This window comes from Equus asinus, chromosome 3, assembly GCF_041296235.1.
Source record: "Equus asinus isolate D_3611 breed Donkey chromosome 3, EquAss-T2T_v2, whole genome shotgun sequence".
NCBI classification, from domain to species: Eukaryota; Metazoa; Chordata; class Mammalia; order Perissodactyla; family Equidae; genus Equus; species Equus asinus.
Genome location: NC_091792.1, coordinates 119,099,820 through 119,126,756, shown reverse-complemented (window position 1 = coordinate 119,126,756; position 26,937 = coordinate 119,099,820). Strand labels below are relative to the sequence as shown.

The 26,937-nt window shown below is 36.9% G+C and overlaps 1 protein-coding gene across 4 annotated transcripts in view; it reads left to right on the top strand.

The window, feature by feature from the left end:
- The window catches only part of CEP135 (centrosomal protein 135), a 69,921-nt gene that overhangs the window by 2,717 nt on the left and 40,267 nt on the right, over positions 1-26,937 (top strand). For 3 of the 4 annotated variants that reach the window (XM_014835800.3, XM_070505810.1, XM_070505809.1), the window contains exons 2-11: positions 721-878; positions 2,469-2,659; positions 3,418-3,585; positions 5,791-5,932; positions 7,814-7,898; positions 11,801-11,929; positions 13,196-13,411; positions 15,933-15,998; positions 18,736-18,874; positions 22,620-22,843. In XM_014835800.3, the coding sequence (XP_014691286.1) occupies positions 766-878; positions 2,469-2,659; positions 3,418-3,585; positions 5,791-5,932; positions 7,814-7,898; positions 11,801-11,929; positions 13,196-13,411; positions 15,933-15,998; positions 18,736-18,874; positions 22,620-22,843 (1,473 nt within the window). In that variant the 5' untranslated portion in view covers positions 721-765. Of the gene's footprint in view, positions 1-720; positions 879-2,468; positions 2,660-3,417; positions 3,586-5,790; positions 5,933-7,796; positions 7,899-11,800; positions 11,930-13,195; positions 13,412-15,932; positions 15,999-18,735; positions 18,875-22,619; positions 22,844-26,937 lie in introns of those variants that run through there. The other variant, XM_070505811.1, reaches the window with a different exon arrangement.

The window sequence follows — 26,937 nt, the reverse complement described above, 5'->3', positions numbered from 1 at the left end:
CTCTTCTGTCAGGAGTGTAAAAATTCCAGCTGCTCCAAATCCTTGACAACATTTGGTTTTGTATTTTTAATTTTAGCCATTCTAGCATAGGTTAATTTGTTCCTCATTGTGGTTTGAATTTGTGTTTCCCTAACGACTAATGGTGTTAAGCACCTTTTCATATGATTAGGCGCATTCAGATATCTTGTGCAAAGTGCCTGTTCAAGTCTTTAGCCCATTTTCTTATTAGGGTGTTTGTCTTTTTTATTAAGGAATTGTAAGAGTTCTTTATGTTATTCCAAATCTTTTCTCAGATGTTATATTTTCTCCCACTCTTTTGTTTGCCTTTTTGTTTTCTTAATGGAATAGTTCGATTAGCAGATGTTTTTAATTTGATGAAGTTGAATTTATGAAGTTTTTCTTTTATATTTGGTGATTTTAAAAGAGGCTTCTCTAAGAATTCTCTGCCTATCTCAGGCTCAGGAAAATAGTCTGTTTTGGTTTCTTCGAGAAACTTTATTGTTTTAACTTTATATGCAAGTTTATGAAGAGATACTTATTTTACTGCAAGAACGTGAATCTCATAAGCATTGGATTTAAATCTGTCTAAATATTCCAGAAAGCTGCCTACCTAAAGAGAAAGAAAAAATCCTGCTTCCTATTAAAAGAATCTTTTCTTCTTATCATGAAACAGTAATAACAGCTACAATAGTAGAATGACATTTCTCTTTTTTCTTTTAGGACTTTAATTTTTGGGATTGAATAGAACTAGTTTTGGAAGACAACATGGCTACAGCTGTAGAAAGAAAGTATATGAATATCAGAAGAAGATTGGATCAGCTGGGGTACCGCCAGACTCTGACGGTGGATTGTTTACCTTTGGTAGAAAAACTTTTCAGGTAAAGATGAAAATACAGTTCTAAACCTGTATGACCCTTAATCCCATTTATCTAGTTTCTGATTGAACTTCATGCTTCAGTAAAGAAACGGGTAGATTTCTGAAAAGTCCTTAGAGCATCTGAAGCTCCTCTTTGCTTCCTAGGTCCTTCTCCCCTGACATCAGTTCTGGGCTTCCACATTACAGAACTCTAGGGGCACCATTCACACCACGCCGTGCAGAGTAACCATTTCTGAGGTTGTCCCTGTGAATAGAATTACAGTTTCTTATGTGGTTTTCTGATGTAGTTGGAGTTCTATGTCTGCCTCATTCACTGGTCTTTAATTGCTATTATATTAATCTTTGTGATTTTTGTTCTTTTCCACATGAGCTCTCTTCCTGTGGTTTGAGACTGGAGCAGGGAAGTTACTTAGGAAGGTTTTGCAGTAGGACCACAAGTGATGGTGATGGAAAGGAGAGAATGGGTGAAAGATATTTGTGGTCTTTAGTGTGGCCTTCATGATCTGGTCCCTGCAGCTTCATCTCCCATGTGGTGAGCCACTTGAAGCTCTCTACACATATGTACGCTCTCACCCTTGGTCTCTCCACTGCTCTTCTATCTGCTTGTGAAGTCCTTCTCTCCTCTCCCTCCTCCCTCGCCTTTGTGCTTGGTTAGCTATATGGCCTGCAGGACTCCATCACGTCTGTTCCCTGCTACCTTAACTACTCAGCATTATTGGGAACTTGTTTTTGTCTTCCCTTTAGAATGCAAACTCCATGAGACTAGAGACAGACTTTATCACTGCTGTACCTGGGGCAGACTGAACATGTAGTTGGCACTGAAGTATTTGTTGAGTTTATCACATGGTATTATAACTTTTTGGACAAACTGTCAATAGAGTATAAGCTCCTTGATGGTGGGTTCTTTATTGTGTTCCCTACTCGATAAATATTGATGGGGTACATATTCCACTGGCATATGTTCTTAGAGGTGAGGAATTGATTCTTATTTATTGTGTCACTGGCACATAGCATGTAGCGGGCACTGAATAAATATTTGCTACATGAACACATTAGTTTCACAGATTCCACAGGATCAGGTAACCAACTGGACATGAGGAATGAGTGAGAGGGGAGATTCAAAGATGATTCTAGGGGCTGGCCCCATGGCCGAGTGGTTAGGTTTGCACACTCTGCTTTGGCAGCCCAGGGTTTCCCTGGTTTGAATCCTGGGTGCAGACCTGGCACCACTCGTCAGGCCATGCTGAGGTGACATCCCACGGGCCACGACTAGAGGGACCCACAACTAGGGTATACAACTATGTACTGGGGGGCTTTGGGGAGAAGGAAAAATAAATAAATAAGTAAAATCTTAAAAAAAAAAAAGAAAGATGATTCTAACTGTATATATTTCATAATTTTTAATTAATCTTATTTTGAGAAATTTTTAAACATTTCCTGGTACCTTGAAAGATTCCTAGTGTTTTTGCTTGGTTTTAGATTTAAGCTCACTAGTAGTAACATATATTTTAAGGCTTTTTAGAATTTATTTTTAGTTATTAGAAAGTTAATGGAATATTTCCTTGAATTTACATTTGTTCTTTAATTTTAGTGACCTCGTTCATACCACAGAAAGTCTTCGGAAATCAAAATTATCTGCTCTGAAAGCTGAAAAAGAAAGTGCCAATTTTGATTTTATTTTGGAACCTTATAAAATTGAAAATGCAAGATTGATCAGGGAAAATAATGAATTATACCTGGAATTAATGAAACAGAGAGAACAATCAGACCAACACATTAAAGGTGAAATTTTGTGATTTTTAAAATGCAATATTTTTGCCCTTTTTGTTTTATATGTAGGAAAGGCTAGTCTAATTTTAAAACTATTTATAAGAAAATGTAGTAGTCGTCTTGCTAACAGCTCTTGAAATACAGTAGGGTGTATTGAAGAGTTCCTGAGAAGGAAAATAAATTTGCATTCCATAGCTATATTTGTCTTCACTATATGTGGATTATATTTTTGCATTTATAGTTGCTGTGGAAAGATTAAATGCTGGAAGTGAAGAACTGTTCTTGAAACAACTTTTGTTTTTCCCTTTCTGGAAATAAGAGTAAAGTGAGGTGAAAGCCATGTATCATTCTGATTCTTTAATACTCCATCTGTGAGCTGGAAGGTAGAATCGAATGATTTCAAAGGTCCTAGGCAGAGGGTAATTTTAGGGCTATCTTATTATAAGTTCTTCTTACAGTCAGTAGAAAGCCTTGTCTGAAACCTGACATGAATTCATAATTCCTTAACTTCCCACCCAATTTACTGGATCAAAAGCCATGGTTTATATTAGGCTCATACTGCAGAAGAAAAATATAATCCCCTTTCTTGCTTAATGACTTATTTGCAGTTTTGTTACTAGTGGTAGAAAAGTTAATAGCCTTCCAAACAAAGCATGCATAAGGATCAGGTGGAGCCTTTCAAAGTGATGTGACTTTTTGTATTTTGTGAAATGGAAGAACTCTGGAGATTTCTTGATCTGTAAAATAGTCTGAATTGTTTTCATTTTAAGAGTTGAAAACTACATTGAAGAAGTGTGCACGTGAAACAGCTGATCTCAAATTTCTAAATAACCAGTATGTTCATAAAGTCAAACTTTTGGAGAAAGAGAGCAAAGCTAAAAATGAAAAAATTCAACAACTCCAAGAAAAGAATTTGCATGCTGTAGTGCAAACTCCAGGTAAGTCTATTCCTTCTCAAAACAAATTATACACCTCTAATCTTTTAAAGATGTTTAAACTGTTGACTGAAACAGAACTTTGAATTTTCATGCTAGACTTTAGTATTTGAAAAGATATATCTGGATAGTCGCAAAAACTTTTGATATATTTCTGAATATCCAAGTAGTGTTTTTTACATGTGCTTAGAAGCTTATGTAATAATAGCCTCTTAGATGCAAGTAGTCTAACTTCAATGCCCTGAGTTTTATCTCCTTAATCATTATTTTAAATTCTTTTTCCTCTTATTATTATCATTATTATTACTATTTTAGTTATAAAAGTAATCCATACTCAGAGAATCCGGAAATGATGTACTTTCTTAGTTTTACTGTTTTGAGCTTTATGCTCAGTGGTTCTCGAGCACGAGGAAAGAAAGAATAGGGGATATCCAGAGTTGACGGCTGTCCGGGCGTAAGGTTGGTAGAAGAATCTCCAGTACTAGTGATAGATCATTGAGATGCCTGAACCATGGGATCAAAATCATAGAAGTAAGTGAGGTGTAGGAAAGTACTGGATTATGAGACTTAACTAGAGACTGAAGAATTGAAGAGCGTGGTGAGGACAATAGTTTGGTCAGAATGAAGATTATGATCAGAAGGGAAGTGAAGATATAGAGGCTGGCACGGTTCTAAGTAGTGACAAAGTCCAAGCAGTCATGTTGTTGTGTGCTTGAAGCTGAGTAGAGAAGAGACCCATGAGAGTCAACAGATTAGGAATTGAGTGGCCAGGGTCGGGGAAGAATCAGTGGAGCTCAAGATGGCAGGAAATGGGGTGAAGAGGGAGACTGATCCAAAGGCAGAACAGATGGGGAAAAATGGGAGATCTCGAAAGTAACTGGAAGATTAAGAAAAAAATAAGATAATCAGGTTATCTGAGAAAAGAATGGGACAGATTCAGAAATGTAGTCTATAGAATTTAGTGACTGAATATGGCGGACGTGGGAGGTAGAGGCATTCCCAGATTTCTGTTTCAAGTGAATGAGCGGGTCGATGATGGCCCTTTGTCTTAAGAGAGAGAATGTGGGAGGTGGAGCAGGAGTCTACTTTTGGATGTGCTGAGTATCTTATGCGCACAGGACATTCACCTTGAGATTTCTGGTGTGCTGTGAGATATATAGATCTGTTCTCAGAAGTGTGGTCCCCGACGGAGATTCAAATTTGGAGTCACTGGAGTATCATAGAAATTGAAGCTATGGATGTGGTAGGAAATATCCAGTGAGATCATGTAGACTGAGAAGAGAGAATCAAAGACAGACCCTAGGGAAGTTGGCATTTAAGGGACTGATGGAAAAAGAGAAGAGGGTCTTTGAAAGAAACTGAGGAGGAATCAAGGAAGAAAACCAGGAGACAAAGGAAGAAGAAAATCATTCATCGTATTTAGGTGTATAATTACATCAGGTCATTTAAATACTTTTCCCTCGGTTGCTTCATCTTCAAAATGAGAGAGAGAAGTATACAAAATTTATTAGGATTCTAATGAAGACAAACTTGTGGGTTATGTTTGTTCTTCGTGGGGATCAATAGTTTTTCAAGTTTACGTCTCATCTTGGGCAGATGCTGGAAAAGGTAAAGTATCCACGTTTGGACCAAGAGAGGCTATATCTATTCCTACAAAGAAATTATTCCTGCCAGTTTTAAGGATAATTAAGAAAACCTTCTCCACTAATTTAGATTGTAGCATGATTTTATGTTACAGATGACGTTCCATTATATACTAATTTTGCTACTTTAAGTTTCAATTACCTGTTCTTTTGGCCTTGCTTAATAAGCATGTGTATTTAGTTCTCACTGTCTTAAGCTCCTTGTTTCACAGTTTTCTGCTGGTGATGATTTCCTGAGCTCATCATAGTGGACACCACATGGCACACTTAATCTTGCTGATGTCTGGTCCCCATCTAGTGGAGGAATAGATTAAATCTGGGCATACATGTAAGCATACAGAAAGTAAAACTTATTGTATAACCATGTCTTGTTGAGGTTTTCAGAAATGGCGTTATTTATAAAGATCAGAGTAGGTATTTATATATGAGGGAGCAAATATTTTATCAGTGTATAATATGAGCCAGAGGCACACTTTATAACAAAAGGGCTAACCTTCTGGAATATTTAATTCTAAGATAATGGTTGTTTCTTTTTAGTTTTTTGAAATACGTGTGTTTTTTCTAGGTGGCAAGAAAAGGAGTATTGCTTTCAGGCGCCAGCGTATGCAAATTGACGAACCAGTCCCTCCCTCTGAAGTCAGTTCATATCCAGTGCCTCAGCCAGAAGACCCTTACATTGCAGACCTCCTGCAGGTGGCTGATAACAGGTGCATTAAATAATTTTTTGTTGGCTTTTGTTAATTGATCACTTGATTAACTAAGTTTCTTGATAGTAGGGCTTTTGTCTTCTGAACTGTTGTATCCCCAGCGCCTAGCACAGAACTTTGCACAAGCACTCAGTAAATACTTTCTGAATGTATTCTGAGTATCGAATGTTGTTAAACTTGTTTTGAAATGTTGGTTTCAGATAGATTGTGTATTTGATGTTTCTGTCTGTTTACTGTAAAACAGTGTAGTGCCATTTAGAACCTGTTTTAGTAGAGTTGCTTTGACATTGAGTTTCACCACCCAAGTAAAGTTATTTTTTACAGGACTCTATTACTTGAGATTTACGTCAAATGCCAATGGACATGAATAGATTTGTAACTGGCTTTGAAATTCTTGCTTCATGATTCTCTAGCTCTGTATGTTTGTATTTCCTTAAATTGCAATCAACTAAATTCCATTTTAGTTGAAACTTTGTTAATCTCTCTGGGAAGAGCACTATGTAAATGTTCTGGGGATGTAAAGATGAATGAGATGGTATTGCTGCTTTTGAGAAGCTTAAAATCCAGTAGTGAAGATGAAACAAGGAGAAATACATAAAATGCCATTAAGAAAATTATAAAGGATTCAAAGGAGCAAGAGAGCACTAGTGACAACTTCTGCGGTCATAGCTGGAGAAACACTTTAAAATATGGAATACACTAGTGGAAATGGTTAGTGCAGATAACTTTCTATTTTGTAGGTTATGCAGAGAATATGGGAGAGTTTGCCACTTTATTAATCTCAATGTAACAATCTAAAAAGAAATGTGGTTGAGGTACTGATTAGGATCTCTTAGCTCAGTTATTCTAACACGGTATTATGTATCTGTATTTATACAGTTATCTAACCTAACCTTAACCATGACATATTTTGTATTTTGTTCTTCTGTTACAGTTTTAATCTAGGATTTCTCAGGCAATGTATTGGTATTATTTAAGGAGTTTTTTTGGGCTGTATTTGTATCATTTTCTTCGTCTTTCTTTCTCCTTAACATTTTTATTTCCTATCAAACTGTCTTAGGTGGCATTAGTCTCTTGATTATCTTATTTTAATTTGCACACCCACCCTTTGTTTGTATTGAGTCATTCGTGCATAAATGAGTTCAGTTGCATACATGCTCTTCTCCTGCACCTAGATGAGTAGAAAATGTTGGTTCCAGTAAAAGCAGGGATGAGCTGTGTCCAGCCTCGCTTACTCTACCCCCTAGAAAATCTCTCTTAAAAGCAGACCCAGCTTCAGGCTTTATCTTTCCAGTGTGAAAATGGTTGTGTCATATTTATGTTAATGCTTGGCAAGGTTGGGTGTAGTATAAATCCACGTGAGCAATTGTAGAATTCAGGTAACCTGGACAAATCCTGATTCTGTTAGAATTAACCAGTTCCAGAAAGGAGTAGGTCTTTTGCTGTAATTACTTAGAAAATTGTGGTATGTCTCAATATTTTTCTTCTTCCCAGGACTGCAGGTGGTTTATTAGAAAATACAGGATCAGTTAGGGTCAGAAAACATTTTAGTCCCTTATTTCACTTAATAATGTTGTGAATTTTGGCCTAGAACCTCAGGTTCCTGAACCTAAGGATCGAAATGCAGTAGTGGGCGTTTTATTACATAACTTATCTGTTTCAAATTATTTACCACTTAAGTTTTTATCTCTTAGAAAATTAACTCTACAGGATGATGTACTCTATTTATGCAGTGGTTTTGGAACCCTTTGGCACAGCACCTCATATCTCATTGAGAAACAGAAAGTAGAGAATTTACAAAAGAATGTATCTAGTTTTGTTTCTTGTTATTTTGTATTTCTTAACAAAAGTATATTGGCATTAGTTATGGATGTGTTTCAGAATTCAAGAACTTCAACAGGAAGTCCACCAGTTACAAGAAAAATTAGCAATGATGGAAAGTGGACTGAGAGATTATAACAAGCAGGTAGGATTTTTATTTACTTGCATAGTGGGGCTTGAGATGAGTATGCTATGATTGTAAAGAGAACTGGGTTATATTTGATATTACTGATACTGAGTTTTTATGCAGCTTTTACGTTTTTCATCCATGTGTTAATAGAGTTAATAGCTGGAATCGTTTAGATGTCTTTAGAGAACTCTAGTGCATTCCCTTCATTATGAATTGTAGTTTTTCATTTTGTTTTATTTAATTGTTTTTCTTTTAGGTGAGTCAAATATTTACCCAAATAGAGTTTTATAACCGTATTACTGTTTCCATCGTAGGGGTTATTTTATTGAAGTGTGCTATGTTTTATAATGGTCTTTTAAGTATTTTTTTTACTCTTAACTTAGGGGTTTTGTTATTTTGAACATAAGTCTCTTTGGAAGTTGCTCTTATTTCTGTGTTGCCATATTTTTTTTGCTTTCTTTGCAAGCACTAGTATTTGATAAAAGTTTTTGAAGAATCGGGGGAAGTAGGTACAGAATTAGATCATAACCATACAAGTGTTGTTGTTTCATATTTTCTGTTGGTGTCTTGGCTAAATTCTGATTTGAGTAATTGCAGGCTTTCTCTCTTCATATGCTTCCTGAAGTTTAAATTGGGTAACACGTTTTTCATTTTCTGCACATGACTGCATTTTTTTGGAGTGATGTGATCTGCACATACAAATATAGATCTAACTTATATGTTGGGGTAACTGTTAAGTTTGTAAAGTACTTTGAGGATTATTTGGATAAAAATGGCGTTAAAAGAAAAGGAATCGTAATAATGTCAACCAAAAAACTTACTTTATGGAGAAATGTTGAAAATATCAAATATGCACGAGTTGAATATTATTGGTATTTTTTCAAATTATAATCACACTTTCATCACATTTTTTCCAAGTACTTTATGAACATAAACTGACCAGTCTTTACCATCTCTGTGTGGTGGCTGAGGTATTTGGAGAAAACAGCTTGACCATTCTGATTGAAACTGCCAGTTTGTTGTGGTTATCAGTCTTAGCTGAGTCTACTCTGCTCCCTGTCAATTTTTTTTTTTTGCTTGAGTTTTGTTTTTCTCAGCATATGTTCTAAATTTTGCTGTTCTCTTCAAGCTCTTTCCCCAACCTATGATACCCTCCTTCTAAGGATATCGCCTTATCTCAACTTCCTATCTCTGCCTTTAAAATTCGCAATATTCACACCCAGGCTCTCAAGACTTAATGGGTAGGGTGGTGGTCTTCCTGTTTAAGGCTTAGTCTTTCTATCTCTGTTCTTGGCCCCAGTTCCTCTCTTCTCCTTAGGACTTTGCTTTGATCACTTTTAATTTCTTTCTTATATGGCCACTTTGTAATTATTAATTCTTTTAATCTTCGTGACAGTCCTATGAGAAGGCGCTATCATCATCACTAACATCCCTTAAAAAAATCTCTCTAACCACCTCTCCCTCTTGCTAATGCCTTCTCCTTCTCCCTTATGCAACTTCTCTAAAGAGTGTCTTACTCCTCTGTCTCCACTTCTCTACCTTCTGCTCACTGCTTGACCTATTGCAGTCTGGCTTCTGCCCCCCACTACATAAATTAGCCTAGTTAATGACACCAGTCACATTAATTGCTAGATCCAAAAGGATACTTTTAGTCTTTATTTTCTTGACCCACTCTGTGGTATTTGACGTTATTGATAATTTCTCTTAGAAACTCTTCCATGATTTCATTTTCTCTCCTTTTTTTTTAACCTCTTATAATTTTTTCTGTGCTTTTTTCCCTCTGCCCATTCCCTGAAGTATCAGTGTTTATGAAGATTCTGTCTTTGACCCCTTCTCCTTTCTCTGTATATTTTCTCAAGTGGTCTCATCCACTCTCTTGATTTAAGATATTGTCTGTATGTTGATGACTCCCCAAGCTCTCAGACTCAAAGCTCTCTGCTGAGCTCTAGACTCGTATACTCAACTTAGCACTGGGCATTTCCACTTGGATGAAGGTTCTTCATACTCAGATGCCTAGTACTGAACTTGTTACTTCTACCTCCACTCTGTTTTTCCTCCTGTGTTGTCTCCTTTGGTTGGTAGCATCACCATCTGCCCAACCTAACACTCTTTAGTCTTTCCAGATCTGGTTGTCTTCCCTTCACACACCACCAAGTTCTGTCAGTTCTGTGTAAGTACTTCCTAAACTTATTTCTTCTGCTCTACCCTATCCCACTGTTTATTTTCGGCCTTAATCCTCTCTTGTACATTTCTACAATAGGTTTCCTTGCTTCTGCTTCTTTTCTCATCAGATGGATCCTTTATCCAGAGTAATCTTTCTGTGAGCAAAGTATTCAGAGCTTATCATAGTTAGTTCTTGCCTGATACTTGAGACTCATCTCCCACCGTTAGTTCCCCTGCACATGACAGTCCAGTTATGCTGAGCCATTTCTACTCCCTCAAACATACCGTGTTGTTTTATGCTTCTGTCACTGCCTGGAGCATCCCTCCTTTCTTTTCTTCATAGCATCATTTGTAACCCTTTGGACATACTTATTTGATAAGGCCTTCACTAATTTCCACATGCGTGAATATATCATGGGGAGTAAATCACTTTATTCCCTTAGATACTTTGGTGCCATATCCCTATTTCCTTTATTCTACCATTGAACAATGTATTAGGTAGCAATTACTGGTTTACTTGCTGGTTTTCCCTGTAAAGCTGTGTTCCTGAAAGTCAAGGACCGTGTTTTATTCTTCTCTGTGTACCTAGAACTGTGCTCAGTAATTGTTGAACTGAGTACTTGGTTTTTGTTTTCAGGGGGTTTTTGGGAAAAAAAGCCAAAGATTGAAAGTGTGTGGGTTTTTCCAAATTCTTGCATGTGAATAAGTGTGAATTCATAGTGAATAGTGATCTTTTTGATTATGCATCTGTTGTTTTCTAAATAGTAGATAATTGAATTTACTCCAGCTTCCTATCCTTTTTAATATTGAGTTTCTGTAGCAGTTCACTTTTCTTTGGGTTTTACATTCCTTCGTTTATTCTCCATTTATTCCACCAAACACTGAAGTAGTTCAGACTCAGTTCCAGTACTCGGTAGTTTCTTTTTATATAAACATTCCCTAATCTTAGAGGAGGAGGAGAAAACCCAAAAATTAAATTAGGAAGAATCTATTCAATGGAAATACTTATGAAAGCTATGTTGACAGTTCTCTTTCTCTCTCTTTTTTTTTTCTGCTGAGGAAGATTTGCCTTGAGCTAACCTCTGTTGCCAGTCTTCCTCTTTTTGTTTGAGGAAGATTTGCCCTGAGCTAACGTCTATACAAATCTTTCTCTAGCTTATGTGTGGGTTGCTGACACAGCGTGGCTGATGAGTGGTGTAGGTCCATGGCCCGGATCCAAACCTGCAGACCTGGGCTGCCAAGGTGGAGCGCCCAAACTTAATCACTACGCCACTGGGCCAGGCCTCTATGTTGACAATTGTTATGTTGACATTTTCTGTGTAGTTTGTTTTTGCTCTACTTATATGCATTTTTTAATCCCATATATGTGTGGGTACATATATGAATGTTAATCTCTTGTATACATTGTGCAACTTAAGAAAAATAGAGGGGCTGGCCCCGTGGCTGAGTGGTTAAGTTTGTGTGCTCTGCTTTGGTGGCCCAGGGTTTTGCCAGTTCGAATCCTGGGCATGGACATGGCACCGCTCATTAGGCCATGCTGAGGCGGCATCCCACATGCCACAACTAGAAGGACCCACAATTAAAAATACACAACTATGTACCAGGGGGCTTTGGGAGAGAAAAGGAAAAATTTAAAAAAATTTAAAAAAAAAAAAGATAAATAGAAGTATATCCAAGTAAATGTTTGTCCAGTGTTAATCAGTTTGGGTCAAAACCAAATTTCTTTAAGTGATAACACAACTTTATGTCTTCAGATTGAGCTAAGAGAACGAGAGATAGAACGACTGTCGGTCGCATTGGATGGTGGTCGTTCCCCTGACATCCTCTCTCTGGAGACTAGAAATAAAACCAATGAAAAGCTTATTGCTCATTTAAATATTCAGGTAATGAATTTTATGATTATTTCACTGAGTATATGAAATTGTGTTTATAATGGTCTAAGGGTTTGTGAAAGTGGCAGAGTTGTTCACTGAGGGATTGTTTACACTGGGAAAAACTTGATAGAGCCAGAGTACCAGGAATAGGGTGCAGCTGTTGAAAAATCTTGTTTTTAAAGAATATTTAATGAGGAAGGACTATATACACTATAATGTTAATATTTAAAAGAAGAGAATAAACTGTAGACACAATGTGATTTTCAATTTGCCTTTAAAAAATGTATTTATGAACTCAGAGAGAGAAAACACTGGAAGAGAATACACCAAAATATATTAACAAAGTTTATCTTTGTGTGATGGGACATTCTTCTCTATGATTTTCTTTGTTTTCAAAAATTTTGTGACTGTATATTTTATAATGTAAAAAAGAGAATTTTTAAAAATAAATATAAAAATTAAACATGTAATTTTTAACTACCTCTGTAATGGATTCTTTTGCAATGCCTTTGACCTAAGAGTGAAAGAACAGGAGAGTTCCGTAAAGCATGACACGTGACCTTCAGAAATTTAGACATGTCTGTGCTGCCTGGACTGCAGCCAGAATAGTGTCAGTCACAGATACCAGCAGAAGCTCTAGAGCGGTGCTGTCTAATGCAAATGTGAGAGAAGCTACATATGCGCTTTAACATTCTTTAGTCGCTGGATTAAAAAAGTAAAAAGAAACAGGTGGAATTAATTCTAATAATGTGTTTACCTCAAAATACCCAAAATATTATTTCAATATGTAATTAATGTTATAAAATGTCATTGAAATATTTTACATTCTTTTTTCTTTTTTGGTTTTTTGTACTAAGTCTTTGAAATCCTGTGTATATTTTACATTTATAGCACATCTCAGTTTGGACTAGCCACATGCACGTTCAGTAGCCACATGTGGATGCGAGTGACCCCTACATTGGACAGCACAGTCTAGAGTAATATTATCATCATAGTCGTATTCTTGTCATGTCTTTAGAACTCTGTGTTGGGAAAAAGTTCACACAAGTTTCCTGTCCTTCTCTGCTTGAAAATTGAAAGCCAATGGCTATGTATTCTTATTAAACCACATTATCAGTTTTGCAAATTAAACAGGATAAGTTTGCAAATGTAAAATAGCTGTGGTTTTAATTTTCAGTATTAAAAAATACAGTATTATGAACTATTATTTTGAAAGTTCAGTATTTAGGATAATTTCCCAATTCATATATCTTATGTACTACAAATTCAATTTAGGTTGACTTTCTTCAGCAAGCTAATAAAGACCTGGAGAAGCATATACAAGAGCTTATGGAAACCAAGGAAACAGTGACAACTGAAGTTGTTAATTTAAGTAACAAAAATGAGAAACTCTGCCAAGAATTAACTGAAATAGACCAGTTAGCACAGCAGTTGGAAAGACATAAAGAAGAAGTACTTGAGACTGCTGATAAAGAACTTGAGGAAGCAAAGGTATGTCTAGCTTGCGGGCAGCTTCATTAATCCTCCTGGATCAGAGTGAACCTGAGCCCTTTTGATATCCAGTTTGGGTCTTTTGGTTGGTTGGTTTTGTGATTCAGGGTTGTCTAACGTGTTGTTTATGCCCTGTAAATGCTTGCACTTGTCTGAGTTGTTTGGTTGTCTTTCTGAAGCACACCTCTTCTTAGGATAGTTCTCCAGCCTCTGTCCTATTTTCTTTTGAGATTTTTCTCTCTGTCCTTTTATCTCTGCACTGGGAGCAATCTTCAGAAGTTTCTCCTCTATGTCATTTTGCGCTCACGAACCCTTTAAAGGTACCTTTTGAAACCGCATATGTCCTTGCACATTTTCCACTTGATAGCTAACATTTTTCATCTTTAATTTTAAATAGACACAAGGGATTTAATTTTTAGTTTATTTTAAATATCGATCTCTTAAAACTGTCACATCGTTCTTTTAGATATAGCCGGTGGAATTCAAATGACCCTTTCTTCTTGAAATTCTCACAAAATTTTATCCTATTTTAACAGATTTTATGCTTGAATATTTTTTTATGATCAGTCTGTCAAACGTCTCTGCAATAAAAAAATATATGAATTGAAATTTTTTATTTTAAAAAATGTCCTGTGACAGTAAGGTTCAAAGTGATAACATTTTCCTCTGAATAATGTTACTATTAGAATTATTAGCAATCAGTGGATCAAAGTGGTAAATATTGTACAAATGTTGATAAATACTTATTAAATGAAAATTAAATTCTATTGGAAATACATCTCTTAGTGAGATATAATGGCAGAAAATAGTGTCTTAATTAAAGGCTTCAGCCAGCCGTAACATTTCAGATTATCCTTTTGTCTGGTGCTTCAAAAGTTTTTTATATCTCGAGGTAGTGTGCTATTAGATGCATGCCTTTCTTTTGAAAAGTGGAAGAAAGACAGCTGTGAAAGGGAAGGTGGGGAAGGAGAATTCACATGATACCTAGACCACAAGCCGCATCTCAGATAATTTTTAAGAAAGATTATATGTGCAAATTAAGAATGCAGCTATTAATTCCTTAAAGCTATGTATATACGGGAGTTTTACATAATGCTTGGAAAATCTTCATCTTATCCCAGGAATGGGTGTAACCTAGTTTGAGAACCACTACTCTACATCACTGAATTAATTTTATACGGTTTCATTTCTACTAGTTAGTGGAATTGAAGGAAACTACCTCAACATAATAAAGGCCATATGTGAAAAGCCCACAGCTAACAGTATACTCATTGGTGAAAGACCGAAAGCTTTTCCTCTAAGATCAGGAACAAGGCAAGGTTGCCCCTTCTCACCATTTCTATTCAACATAGTACTGGAAGTCCTAGCAAGAGCAATTAGGTAAGAAAAAGAAATAAAAGGCATACAAATAGGAAAGAAAGAAGTAAAATTATGTTTCCAGATGACATGATCTTATATGTAGAAAATCCTAAAGATTCCACAAAAAATTAGAACTAATAAGAAAATTCAGCAAAGTTGCAGGATACAAAATCAATGCACAAAAATCGGGTTCATTTCTATATGCTAATAATTAACACGCCAAAAAGAAAATTAAGAAAATAATCCCATTGACAGTAGCATCAAAAGAATAAAATATTTAGGAATAAACTTAACCAGGGAGGCAAAAGACTTATACACTGAAAATTATAAAACATTGCTGAAAGAAATTAAAGAAGAGAAATAAATGGAAAGACATCCTGCGTTCATGGATTGGAAGACGTAACGTTGTTCCTGTGTCCATACTGCCCAGAGCAATCTACAGATTGAGTGCAATCCCTGTCCAAATCCCCGTGGCATTTTTAGCAGCAATAGAAAAAAAATCCTAAAATTCATATGGAGTCTTAAGGACCTGGAATAGCCAAAACAATCTTGAAAAAGAATGTAATTAGTGCAGTTTTAATTTCGCTTTTGTGACTCTAGTTTCACTGCAACCCTCCTGTATGTCATCCTTCTCCTTTTCCACCTCCTTTTGCGTCTTCTATGCCCATGCACACAACATGTTAACACGGCTTCGCGTGCCCCGTTGGCAGTCTCAGGAATGATAACTTGGCTCAAAAAAAGAGTTCTATTAGCTTGTATTTTAATCTTGGCATTCACTCTCAGTTGCAGTCTAGAGGATCCAGACTGGTAGTCACAGATGGGGAGAGAGCAGATAGGATAGAAAATGACAGTGCCATGACATGAATCCTGAAAATCAAGGCTAAAGGAAAGTCCTGCAAGTATAAAGAGATTTTCAAGGGCTCTCTTGTTCCAGATGTTACAAATAGATCCCTGTGGGCATTCAGGATGCCAAGAAATTAAAGAGAAGCCTAAGCTTTGCCTCCTCTTCGTTGAAATTGAGGCTTAGGGCTAGAGCCTCAGATCTCACTGGTGAGAGGGAACGTGAACTACTCAAAAAATGACTTAGTCTTATTTGCAGTGTGTCTTAGTGACAAGTTTTCTTGACTTTTAGGTGTTTACCTAATAAGCTTTTTATTCCTAGAAAGAGATTAAAAGAAAACTCTCTGAAATGCGGAATCTTGAAGAAACAATGGCAAAACTTCAGCTGGTGAGTAGATGTCATATTAAAGTGCCAGAGTTTTTGGTAAGAAAATTTTTATTCTTTAACATATATTTCTTAAATTGAGATAGAATTTACATATCATAATACTGACTCTTTTAAGTGTACCGTTTATTGGCTTTAGTATACAGTCGACCCTCGGTATCTGCAGGGAATTGGTTCCAGGACCCTCACACCTACCAAAATCCACAGATGCTCGAGTCCCTTACAAAACAGCTAGTATTTGCACATAACGTACACACATTCTCCCGTTACTTTAAATCATCTCTAGGTTACTTATAATACCTAATATAGTGTAAATGCTGTGTAAATATTTGTTGTACTATATTGTTTGTTTGGGAAATAACGACAAGAAAAAAAGGTCTGTACATGTTCAGTACAAATGCAACCATCGTAAGCCTTTCTATCCACAGTTGGTTGAATCCACGCATGCATAGGGGCAACTGTAGTCACAAAGTCATGCAGCCATCACTGTGTGCTGTCTAATCCCAGAATATGTTCATCACTCCAAAAAGAAACCTCATACCCATTAGTCACTCCCCATTTTCCTCTGCTCAGCCCCTGACAACCACTAACCTGCTTTCTGTTTCTATAGGTTTGCCTATTCTGGACATTATATACACGTGGAATTATACAATATGTGGCCTTTTGTGACTGGCTTCTTTCCCTTAGCACAGTGTTTTCAAGATTCATGCATGTTGTAGCATATATCAGTACTTCCTTTTTATGGCTGAATAGTATTCTAGTGTATGGGTATATTTAGTTTCATTTATATTTTTATAATTCTTTAATCTCATTTATAGTAGATGATAATTTAAGTTCAAATTTGGAAAACCTGTTATGAATTTTATATTCTTTTAGCTACTTCGCGACTTGTCAGTTTACTAATATTAAAACTAGAAATTGATAATTACTTGATAAAATTGACTTTTATTAAAAGGACTCAGTCCTCTTTTAATAGGTTTGTTTGGTGGTGCCGTCCATTTTCCTAGTCGTATTGTTTGTTCTGGTAGTTTTCAAATGAGAAAAATAGTAATCATCCCAGCATATGCCTAGATATGGCATACAGTCCTGTAGTCTAGAACTGGTAGAATGCTTGCTTGCTGGTAAAAACTCCTGGGTGGCCTGTTAATTTGGATGAGTTTCTGCTAAGATCAGAAACAACGACTAAGACTAATTTCCAAGTTTTCTCATTATGTATACTCTTTATGCAGTCCAACTGCAGTGTTCTGGTGGCATAAGGCAAATTGAAAAACAAAGCCATTGTGATAGGCTGGCACACAGGTGACAGCCTATCACAGTGGCTTCCTGTTTCATTCAACTGCTTTAGCAGGTATTGAGTACAATTCAATTTTGAATAATGGAATTAGCTAACCTTGCTAAATGTTGTCCACTCTTGAGTCTCATAGATATTGTAAAATTCTCCCAGGTCAATAAATGTAAAGTAGAGGGGACAGCCCAGTGGCGTAGTGGTTGAGTTTATACACTCTGCTTTGGTGGCCTGGGGTTTACAGGTTCAGATCCCAAGCACAGACCTAGCACCACTCATCAAGCCATGCTGTGGAGGCGTCCCACATATAACATAGAGGAAGATCAGCCGCACTGTTAGCTCAGTGACAATATTCGTCAAGCAAAAAGAGGAAGATTGGCAACAGATGTTAGCTCAGGGCCGCTCTTCCACACACACACACACAAAGTAAAGTAGATGTTTTCATGGTGTTTTCACCACAGTGTAAACTTCCTGAGGGCTGGGGTTTTTGGTGTTTGTTTACTGCTGTTTGTATGCACATCATAAACAAGTTGATGTGGTTCATAATGCTTGTGTCAGAACTGTGACCAGGTTTCAGTAGTATTGGCTAACAGTAAGATGCTGCTGTAGTTACTTTCTGGCCTTTCTTATTTTTTTATTAGTGCTATATTTTATGTATTTTTAAGATAGATACTAATTGGTATTAATAGCCGACACTCATAAGCACTTCCCATGTGCTGGACACTGTGTGGAGTACTTCCCGTCCATAGATTCATCCTCACAGTGAATCCTCCGTGTCCAGGTACTAGTCTTAACCGCATTGTGCAGATGAGGCTTAGAAAGTAACCACCGTGGTTATGGATAGACACCTATGGTCGTCTTAGAGCACTGTGTCTTACTACTGCCCTCCTTTAAACATAAAAAAGCTTTAAATTTTGTTATTGCACAAGTACATATTAATTTTTTTTTAAGTTTGGCACCAAAGCTAACATCTGTTGCCAATCTTTTTTTTTTAAATTCTTCTCCCAAAGCCCCCCCAGTACATAGTTGTATATTCTAGCTGTAGATTCTTCCGCTTGTACTATGTGGGATGCTGCCTCAGCATGGCCTGAGGAGTGGTGCCATGTCCGCGCCCAGGATCTGCACCAGCAAAACCCCAGGCTGCTGAAGCAGAATGTGCAAACCCAACCACTCGGCCATGGGGCTGGCCCCAGGACATATTAATTTTTAAAAAATAGGACAATATGCTGAACAAATTAAAGGAAAATCTAATAATTCTACTCAGGAGCACTGTTGACATTTGGATTTTGTTGTTCTTTTAGCCACAATTGATAATTAACTTTAATTGAAACCATATTTGACAAATTAAAAGAGTATGTGTATGTGAATTACTCTTAAGTAAATATGCTTACAAAATATCTAAGTGCTATAATATTTTATAAAGTGTTAGAAATCTTATAGTATTAAAATTTGCAGGAATTAAACTTATGCCATAAAGAAAAGGAGAGACTGAATGATGAACTCCTTATAAAATCAGACCTGGAAACTGTTGTTCATCAGCTTGAACAAGAAAAGCAACGACTTTCCAAAAAAATTGAAAGTTTTGCAGTTACAGGTAAAATGTTGATAACTTAAAAATTGATTATCATCTCTTGATGTGTTTTTTTGGTAGATAATCTTTCATTCATTCATTCAATAAATATTTATTGCATGCCTGCTATATACCAGAATCCATATGAGGCACTGTAGATACAGTAGAAAATGTCTCTCCCTCAAGGACCTTACAGAATTCTTTTATATTTTAACTAGTTGGTATAGGGAACCCTGCTTGAGTATTTTTCAGTTGAAGTACATCCCTTCTTTGAGGCAGACTGATAATAGACTTAATTATGACTAAGAGGAACCATTCTGAAATAGTGAAAAATTGGAGTACAGAATCTTTTTAAGGAAATGCAGTTGTGTCACCTGAAAGTACACACACACACACACACACACACACACACACACACACACACAGTTGAAATAGGCTTTCTGCCAGGTGCCAGGTACCAGTCCTAAATGAGTTGGTTTGAGGTACAAACTAGTAACGTATAAATGAAGAAGTTAATTTTAGATGATGGGAGGTATTAAAATGGAGGGATGTGATAGAGATCAATCAGTTGAAGGGCTCGATGACAGGACAGCAGCCATATGAAGATCTAGTTGCAGAGTTTTCCAGGCAGAGGGAATGGCAAGTACAGAAGCCTGGTGCTGTCGAACTCCATGTATCTTAGGAAATAGAAGAAAGTCAGTGTGCCATTTTAAGAAGATGCTATATCCTAGGTTCTTCAGCATCCCATGTGGATAATCTGAGCCCTTCTCTACTTACTAGCTATATGACTTGAGCACGTTTCCTCACCTCTCCATGCCTCAGTTTCCCTATATGTGGGGTTAATGATGGCACCTAACCCAAAAGGTTGTTGTGAGGATTAAATAGGTTACTGTATTAAAGTGCTTAGACCTATGTATAAAAGTTTGCAATTTACTTCCTTTCATAGCTAGCTAGGGCCTGTCATTTCAGCATAATCTTTCAGATATCTGAAACTCCCTTGTTTCTCTTGTTTCGAATGCAACCCCCTGCCAAAAACCCAGGCATGGATCAACCAAAACATTTACCTTCTACACATTTGCACACGAGCAGCAAAGTACCACTTGTGTGTGTCCCCGACACATTGATGGTGCACTGTAAGTTGGATGGTCTCGAACCTCAGCAGCACCCTTATGATCTCTGGAAATCTTACTCCATATTTCTTACTGCTTAATGTCCCGCTCTCTACAGGGAATATTTCCAATGTTTTCCATGCTCAGTAGACTTGTGACTCTCATTCCACTCGCCATTCTAAGCGGATGATTTTACCTCTAGTTTCCCTAAGAGATTAGAAGCCATCAGAGGCGTTCTGTCAGTTCCTTGCCCCGAGATCTTAAACCTGTCCATCCTTTTTTTTTTAATTGAGGTCACATTGATTTATAACATTATATAAATTTCAGGTGTACATCATTATATTTCAACTTCCGTATAGACTACATTGTGTTCACCACCAAAAGTCTAGTTTCCATCTGTCACCATACAAATGTGTCCCTTTACCCCTTTCACCCGCCTCCCACTCCCTTACCCTCTGGTAATCACCAGTCTTCCTCTGGATCTATGTATTTGTTTGTTTATCTTCCACATGAGTGAAATCATATGGTATTTGTCTTTCTCTGTCTGATTTATTTCATTTGGCATAATACCCTCAAGATCCATCCATGTTGTCACAAATGGCAGAATTTCATCTTATTTTATGGCTGAGTAGCATTCCATTGTGTGTGTGTATATATGTATATATATATATATATATATATATATATATACACACGATATCTTCTTTATCCATTCATCCATTGATGGGGACTTGGGTTGTTTCCAGATCTTGGCTGTTGTGAATAATGCTGCAGTGAACATAGGGGTGCATATGTCTTTTTGAATTAGTGTTTTCATGTTCTTTGGATAAATATCCAGAAGTGGAATAGCTGGATCATATGGCAAATCTATTTTTAATTTTCTGAGGAATCTCCGTACTGTTTTCATAGTGGCTGCACCAGTTTAAATTCCCACCAGCAGTGTACAAGGGTTCCCTTTTCTCCACATCCTTTCTAACACTTGATATTTCTTGTTTTTTTAATAATAGCTGTTCTGATTGTTAAAGAGTTGATACCTCATTCTAGTTTTGATTTGCATTTCCCTAATAATTAGTGATGTTGAACATCTTTTCATGTGCCTGTGGTATATCTTTGGAAAAATGTCTGTTCAGATCCTCGGCCTATTTTCTAACTGACTTTTTTGTTGTTGTTGAGTTGTATGAATTCTTTATATATTTTGAATATTAACCCCTTATCGGGTATATGATTTGCAAATATTGTCTCCCAGTTGGTAGGCTGTCTTTTCATTTTGTTGATGGTTTTCTTTGTTGTGCATAAGCTTTTTAGTTTGATGTAGTCCCATTTGGTTATTTTTTCTTTTATTTCCCTTGCCTGAAGAGACATATTCAAAAGGATACTGCTAAGACTGATGTCAAAGAGCTGACTGCCTATATGTTCTTCTAGGAGTTTTATGGTTTCAAGTCTTACATTAAAGTTTAATCCATTCTTAGTTGGTTTTTGTCTATGATGTAAGGTGGTGCTCTACTTTCATTCTTTTGTATGTGACTGTCCATAAACCTGCCCATCTCCTTTCCGTAACCTTAGTTTTTGTGGTGTTTCTTCCCATTGGCATTCAAAAATGCTTACTTTTCTCCTATTTTAAAACAAAAACTTTGACCCATTTCTCTCCAGCCACTCTTTGGTCCTCTTCATAGCTTTAACATCTTGACAGGTCATTCACACTTGCTGTTTCTGCTTGATCACCCACTACCCTTTAACTTCTCAATCCACTCCAGTTGGCTTATGTCCCCACCTAACCAACAAAACTGCTCTGTTGAGGTCATCACTCACCTCCATTATGCTAAATTCAGTGGACACCTTTCATTTATTAACTTGACTTCTTAGCATTTAAACACAATTGCCCATTCCTTCCCACTCTCCTTCCTTCTTTCCTCTCTAGTCACTCCTTCTTGGGATGGAACGCCAATTCATCCTCCAGATCAGTTGCATGCTGTATGTTTGATCTTGGCTGTGTTTTTCATACTTGTATCCCTAGCTAGTGCTGGGCATGTAGTAAATGCTCAACAAGTATCTGTCAAATGAATTAAAGGAGAGATGAGAGTGAATCAGAATATGTCTTGAAAATCATTTCATGCCTCAGAGTGTAATGAGTGTCAGTTAAATTAGAGTGAACTGTATGAAGTATTGTCAGTATTGGCTACTTTTGACTCATGAAAAGGTGATTTCTATGGTAAAAGTTAATAATTGTGTTTATTTGGACAAAGACATTGTTTTTATCTCTTTGTGTATACACTGTATTGAATTCAAGCTTAATGTTAAAATCATGCTCATTATAATTGTAGATATATTTAGTGCATTTTCAGGTCTCCAGAAAGTGCCATGTGGTAATTTATTGCTTCATTCTATAATACTCGATAGTAACCATCCTTGTGATAAAACAGAAGCAGGAGGACTTTGACTTAGTAGATTTTATTTAAACTTTTAATTTAATTTTTGCTTTTGTTTTTTTCTCCTTTCCTTCCAATATTTACCTCTTTAATATCTGGCAGTTATAAGTGATATACCAAACAGTTAATGATTTTTAATAGCTTGCGTTCTAAAAGTTATTGGTAGAATTTATTTGGCTAATTATGCATATTATATGCAAGACTGTTTTAAGATTTAATTACTTTAATTTGCAGAAAGAGAACTTACTTTGGAAGTTGAGAGAATGAGACTAGAACATGGAATAAAACGTCGAGACAAGTCACCTTCTCGTTTAGATACATTCCTGAAAGGTATAGAAGAAGAACGAGATTTTTATAAGAAAGAGCTAGAAAGACTCCAGCGTATAATACAGCGAAGATCTTGCTCTACAAATTATTCTGCACGTGAAAAAATTCCAGGATTTAAAACGCTAGAAAAGGTAATATCTCTTTATAAGAGTAATTGATAAGACAAGAGAGTATCTTTATGAACAAACTTTTCAGGTTCATTATTGTATTAAATGTAACTTTATTCATACTTCCTTTTTAAGAAGTCTTTCTTAGTTTTGTTTTTTGTTTTTTTCCTTGACCTCTGCTGTAGGAACACTGCATTAATTAGGAAAAGTACTTAAAAACAAAGCATAACATACTGATTCCTGGAAATAAAGGAAAGATCGAATCGTTCATTTTACGTATCTGGGAGGGGTGCAGGGACATGTGGGCTTCTAGAAACTGGAACCAGGAATTCATGCTACTGGACATTTCTTCTCTTTCTATCCTTTACTTTCAGTGTCACCTTCATTTTCTCTATCGAAGCAGAGTGGCTTTGTCCACATGTCAGGCCACATGGCTTCATGCCGTTCCCAGCCTTGGACCAGTCAGAAAGGCAGCTCACGTACAGCCAGTCATCTTCCTTCTAACCATGCAGCAGGAGAAGGTAGAAGGTGGAAGTGGGTGCTGGGCAGATCGTCCCATTTGTCCACTACAACCACATTTACAAGTTGGTAGTCTAAAGATGTGTATTAGGTGAAGTTAACCATGATTCATGAGAGGTTAAAATCATGAGTCTCTGTTTTAGGTCTTAATTATTTTTAATGTTTTATGAGTTTCATTTGAGTTGTTCAAATTTTTCTTTTTTTTAAGCTTTGGAGCTATAGGAGTCCTGGAGGATTATATGGCCCTAACATTATCTACACTCTAGATAAAATTATGGAAAGTTGGGAGTAAAGTCATTAAAACTCAAGACTTTTGATTTCAGACTTGGCTGAATTTACCAATTCCGTCATCTTTTTCCTTAAGATCCTGTGTCCATTGTCAAATGATTTTGAGTCGTTTTCTGATTAGCCTGTGTTTTGTTTTGGTTTTGGCTTTTTTTTAAAGATTTTGTTTTTCCTTTTTCTCCCAAAGCCCCCTAGTACATAGTTGTGTATTTTTAGTTGTGGGTCCTTCTAGTTGTGGCATGTGGGATGCCGCCTCGGCGTGGCTTGATGAGCGGTGCCATGCCTCTGCCCAGGATCCGAACCGGCAAAACCCTGGGTTGCCAAAGCGGAGCGCGAACTTAACCACTCGGCCACAGGGCCGGCCCCCTGAGTGGTCTGCTTTTTTAACCTCGCTGGGTAATGGCTGAATTTGATTTACAGGTGTCAGTGAAAACACTATGCTATGTTATCTATTATAAGCAGAATGAATTGGTGGGGAAATACAGTGTAATTTATGTGTTACTGTGTGTTTTTGAAGTTCCGTATATACTTAGGACTCAAAAAAATAAATCACTGAATCGATCACCTTTATTGTGTAGAGAATCTTCCACAGAATGCTTGGTCAGTTAAATCAAGGATTTATTAAATAGAACTGAGTAGATAAATGTCTCAAAACTTTTAACATAAATATTTGATTCAGTTGCTTGGTGTAGATTCACAATTGAAAGACAAATGAGAGATATTGATAAAGTAATGGTAAAATTAGGAGAGACTTCTCACACTCATTCAACTTATTTACTTTCTTGAAATGCTCTAATGTTACCTGACATGGATAAAAAATTCATTTTCTAAAGTTTAGGAAGTTAAGGTGTTCAGAGCATTTTAGTGTCCCAATAACAAATTGCAGGCATGATAGGGAATAATGGGTATGTACATGAGTGAAATGGGTGGAGCGTAAGACAGTTGTGAGTGCTGGAAACTAGAGAGTGCATCCCCACCTAAAACTGGATATTTTAAACATGTTTAGAAACACTTTGTTGGCAAACAACAAAGACCTTGCTAAAGCTAGATTTTTTGAGCTGTGAGCTTTCAACCCTCGCTTTATGGCAGACTGTTAGGCACAGCTTCTTGGGATTGCAATAACTCAGAAAAAATATTGACATTTTTAATATCAATGATCTTTGACAACAATACACTGGTTGATTCTCTGTCATCTATGTAGGGAGGGTGCCGTCCCGGTCACCTTGTACTCATCATGGTTCCACCTGTGAGTTTTGAGTATAGTATAGTGGAAAGTGCTTTGGAGTTGGAGGCCTGATGGAAGTTCAAACCCCATAAACTGACTTTATGACCTTGGACAAGTTACCTAACTTCATGGAACTCTGGTTTCCTCATTTGCAAAGTGGGGAAAGTAACCACAACCTCTTGTGAAGATTATATGAGATAATTTGCATAAGGGTCCACTGTAATACCTAGTTCCTAGTAAATCTTTCATTTCCTTATTACTTGCTGGTTCAAAGCACATCAGGTCTAGGTAAAAAGTTAGGTTCAGTCAACAGATATATACTGAATGCTTGCTATGAGTGAGGCACTGAGGATACGAGATAAAGAAGACATAGTTCCTATCCTCATAGCCTTCAGCATTGTGCATGTGTGTGCATGAGCTCGTGTGTGTGTGTGTGTGTGTGTGTGTGTTGGGAACACTGGACGGGTAAAAGGGAGTTATTAACAATTATATATTAACACAAATGTAAATATCTACATACAAGATATATTGAGAAAAGAGCTAGGGTTCCTACTTAAGAAGGCCAGTCAGTAAGTGTTAGGGAATTCCTACATTTTACCAGGTACCATGCCAGGCACTGAAGATGTGGTGAATAAGACGAGATGCTACCGTGTCCCTCACAGAGCTTACAGTTCAGTGGTAAAGACGTACATCAAACACATAATCATGTAAATAACTTGGTAATCTCATTTATAATAAGTGTTAATGAAGAAAGAATACAGGAAAGATTCAGAACGCTATGAGGGTGTATAGAGAGAGATCTAAATTAGATCAGAGAATCTGAAAGGACTCCTTGGAGAAGTAACATTTAAGCTGAGACCTAGACAGTAATGAAAATAGACTGTCAAATCCTTATTCATTGAGCTCTCCTTTGTTATATTTATCCAGACCACCCCCTTTCTGTAAGATATTTTTATTTAGATATAGTTTATATGTTCTTTTATAGTTATTTAAGCCTTAAGTCCTCAAACTCTAATCTGCTTTTGTCCTGTAAAAAAAATTTTTTAACCTTTTTTTTTTTTTGAGGAAGATTAGCCCTGAGCTAAGTAATGCCAATCCTCCTCTTTTTGCTGAGGAAGCCTGGCCCTGAGCTAACATCTGTGCCCATCTTCCTCTACTTTATATGTGGGACGCCTGCCACAACATGGCGTGCCAAGCGGTGCCATGTCCACACCTAGGATCCGAATCAGCAAACCCTGGGCTGCGGAGAAGTGGAATGTGCGAACTTAACTGCTGGGCCACCGGCCCGGCCCCCATGTCCTGTAAAACATTTTGTCCTGAGCTAATCTCATCCATTATGCCTTGGTTTTGTCTGTTTAACCAAGAGGATAATTTATTTCCAAATGGCAGTCGAGGGGTACCTCACAGATGTCTACCAGTTACCAAGTCTACACTGGAGTTGGTGTGTGCACAGTGGATAATGAATAACATGGATCACGATGCTTTCCAACATACCAAATTATCAGATTATTCCTACCTGGAGCTTCTGCATTTATGCTGTAAGAGTTAATTAACTTATGATAGTTCCCGAGTCTACATTTATCATCTTTATTTTCCATAACAGCTGTGAAAATAGTGGATCTTTTGAATTGTATTGGACTAACAGGCATACTCTTGTTTTAGAAATGTTGGAAGGAGTTGCTTAGTCAGTGAACATCCTTCATGTACACTGCATGGTAGAAACATTTGTATTTATCTGATTGCAAAAATAGATGTCACATAGGTTTGAAACTGGGATAATTGGGGATTGGTGTGCCTGGAAAATTGATCTTAGATTCAGTCACAGAAAACACTGAGGAATGTGCTAAGCTATTACAGTTACTTGCGCTCGGTGAGCAGGCACACGCATACCTTCCTAGTCTCACCTGGAGAGGGTTAAAAACTAGTGGTTCCCAAAATGAGTGTGCATCATCATCATCTGGAGGGTTTGATAAACCTTTTGGGCCCTGTTCCCAAAGTTTCTGATTGGATAGGTCTAGGGTGGGCCTAAAAGTGTGAATGTTTAACAAGTTCCTAGATGGTGCTGATGCTTCTGGTCTGGGGATTACAC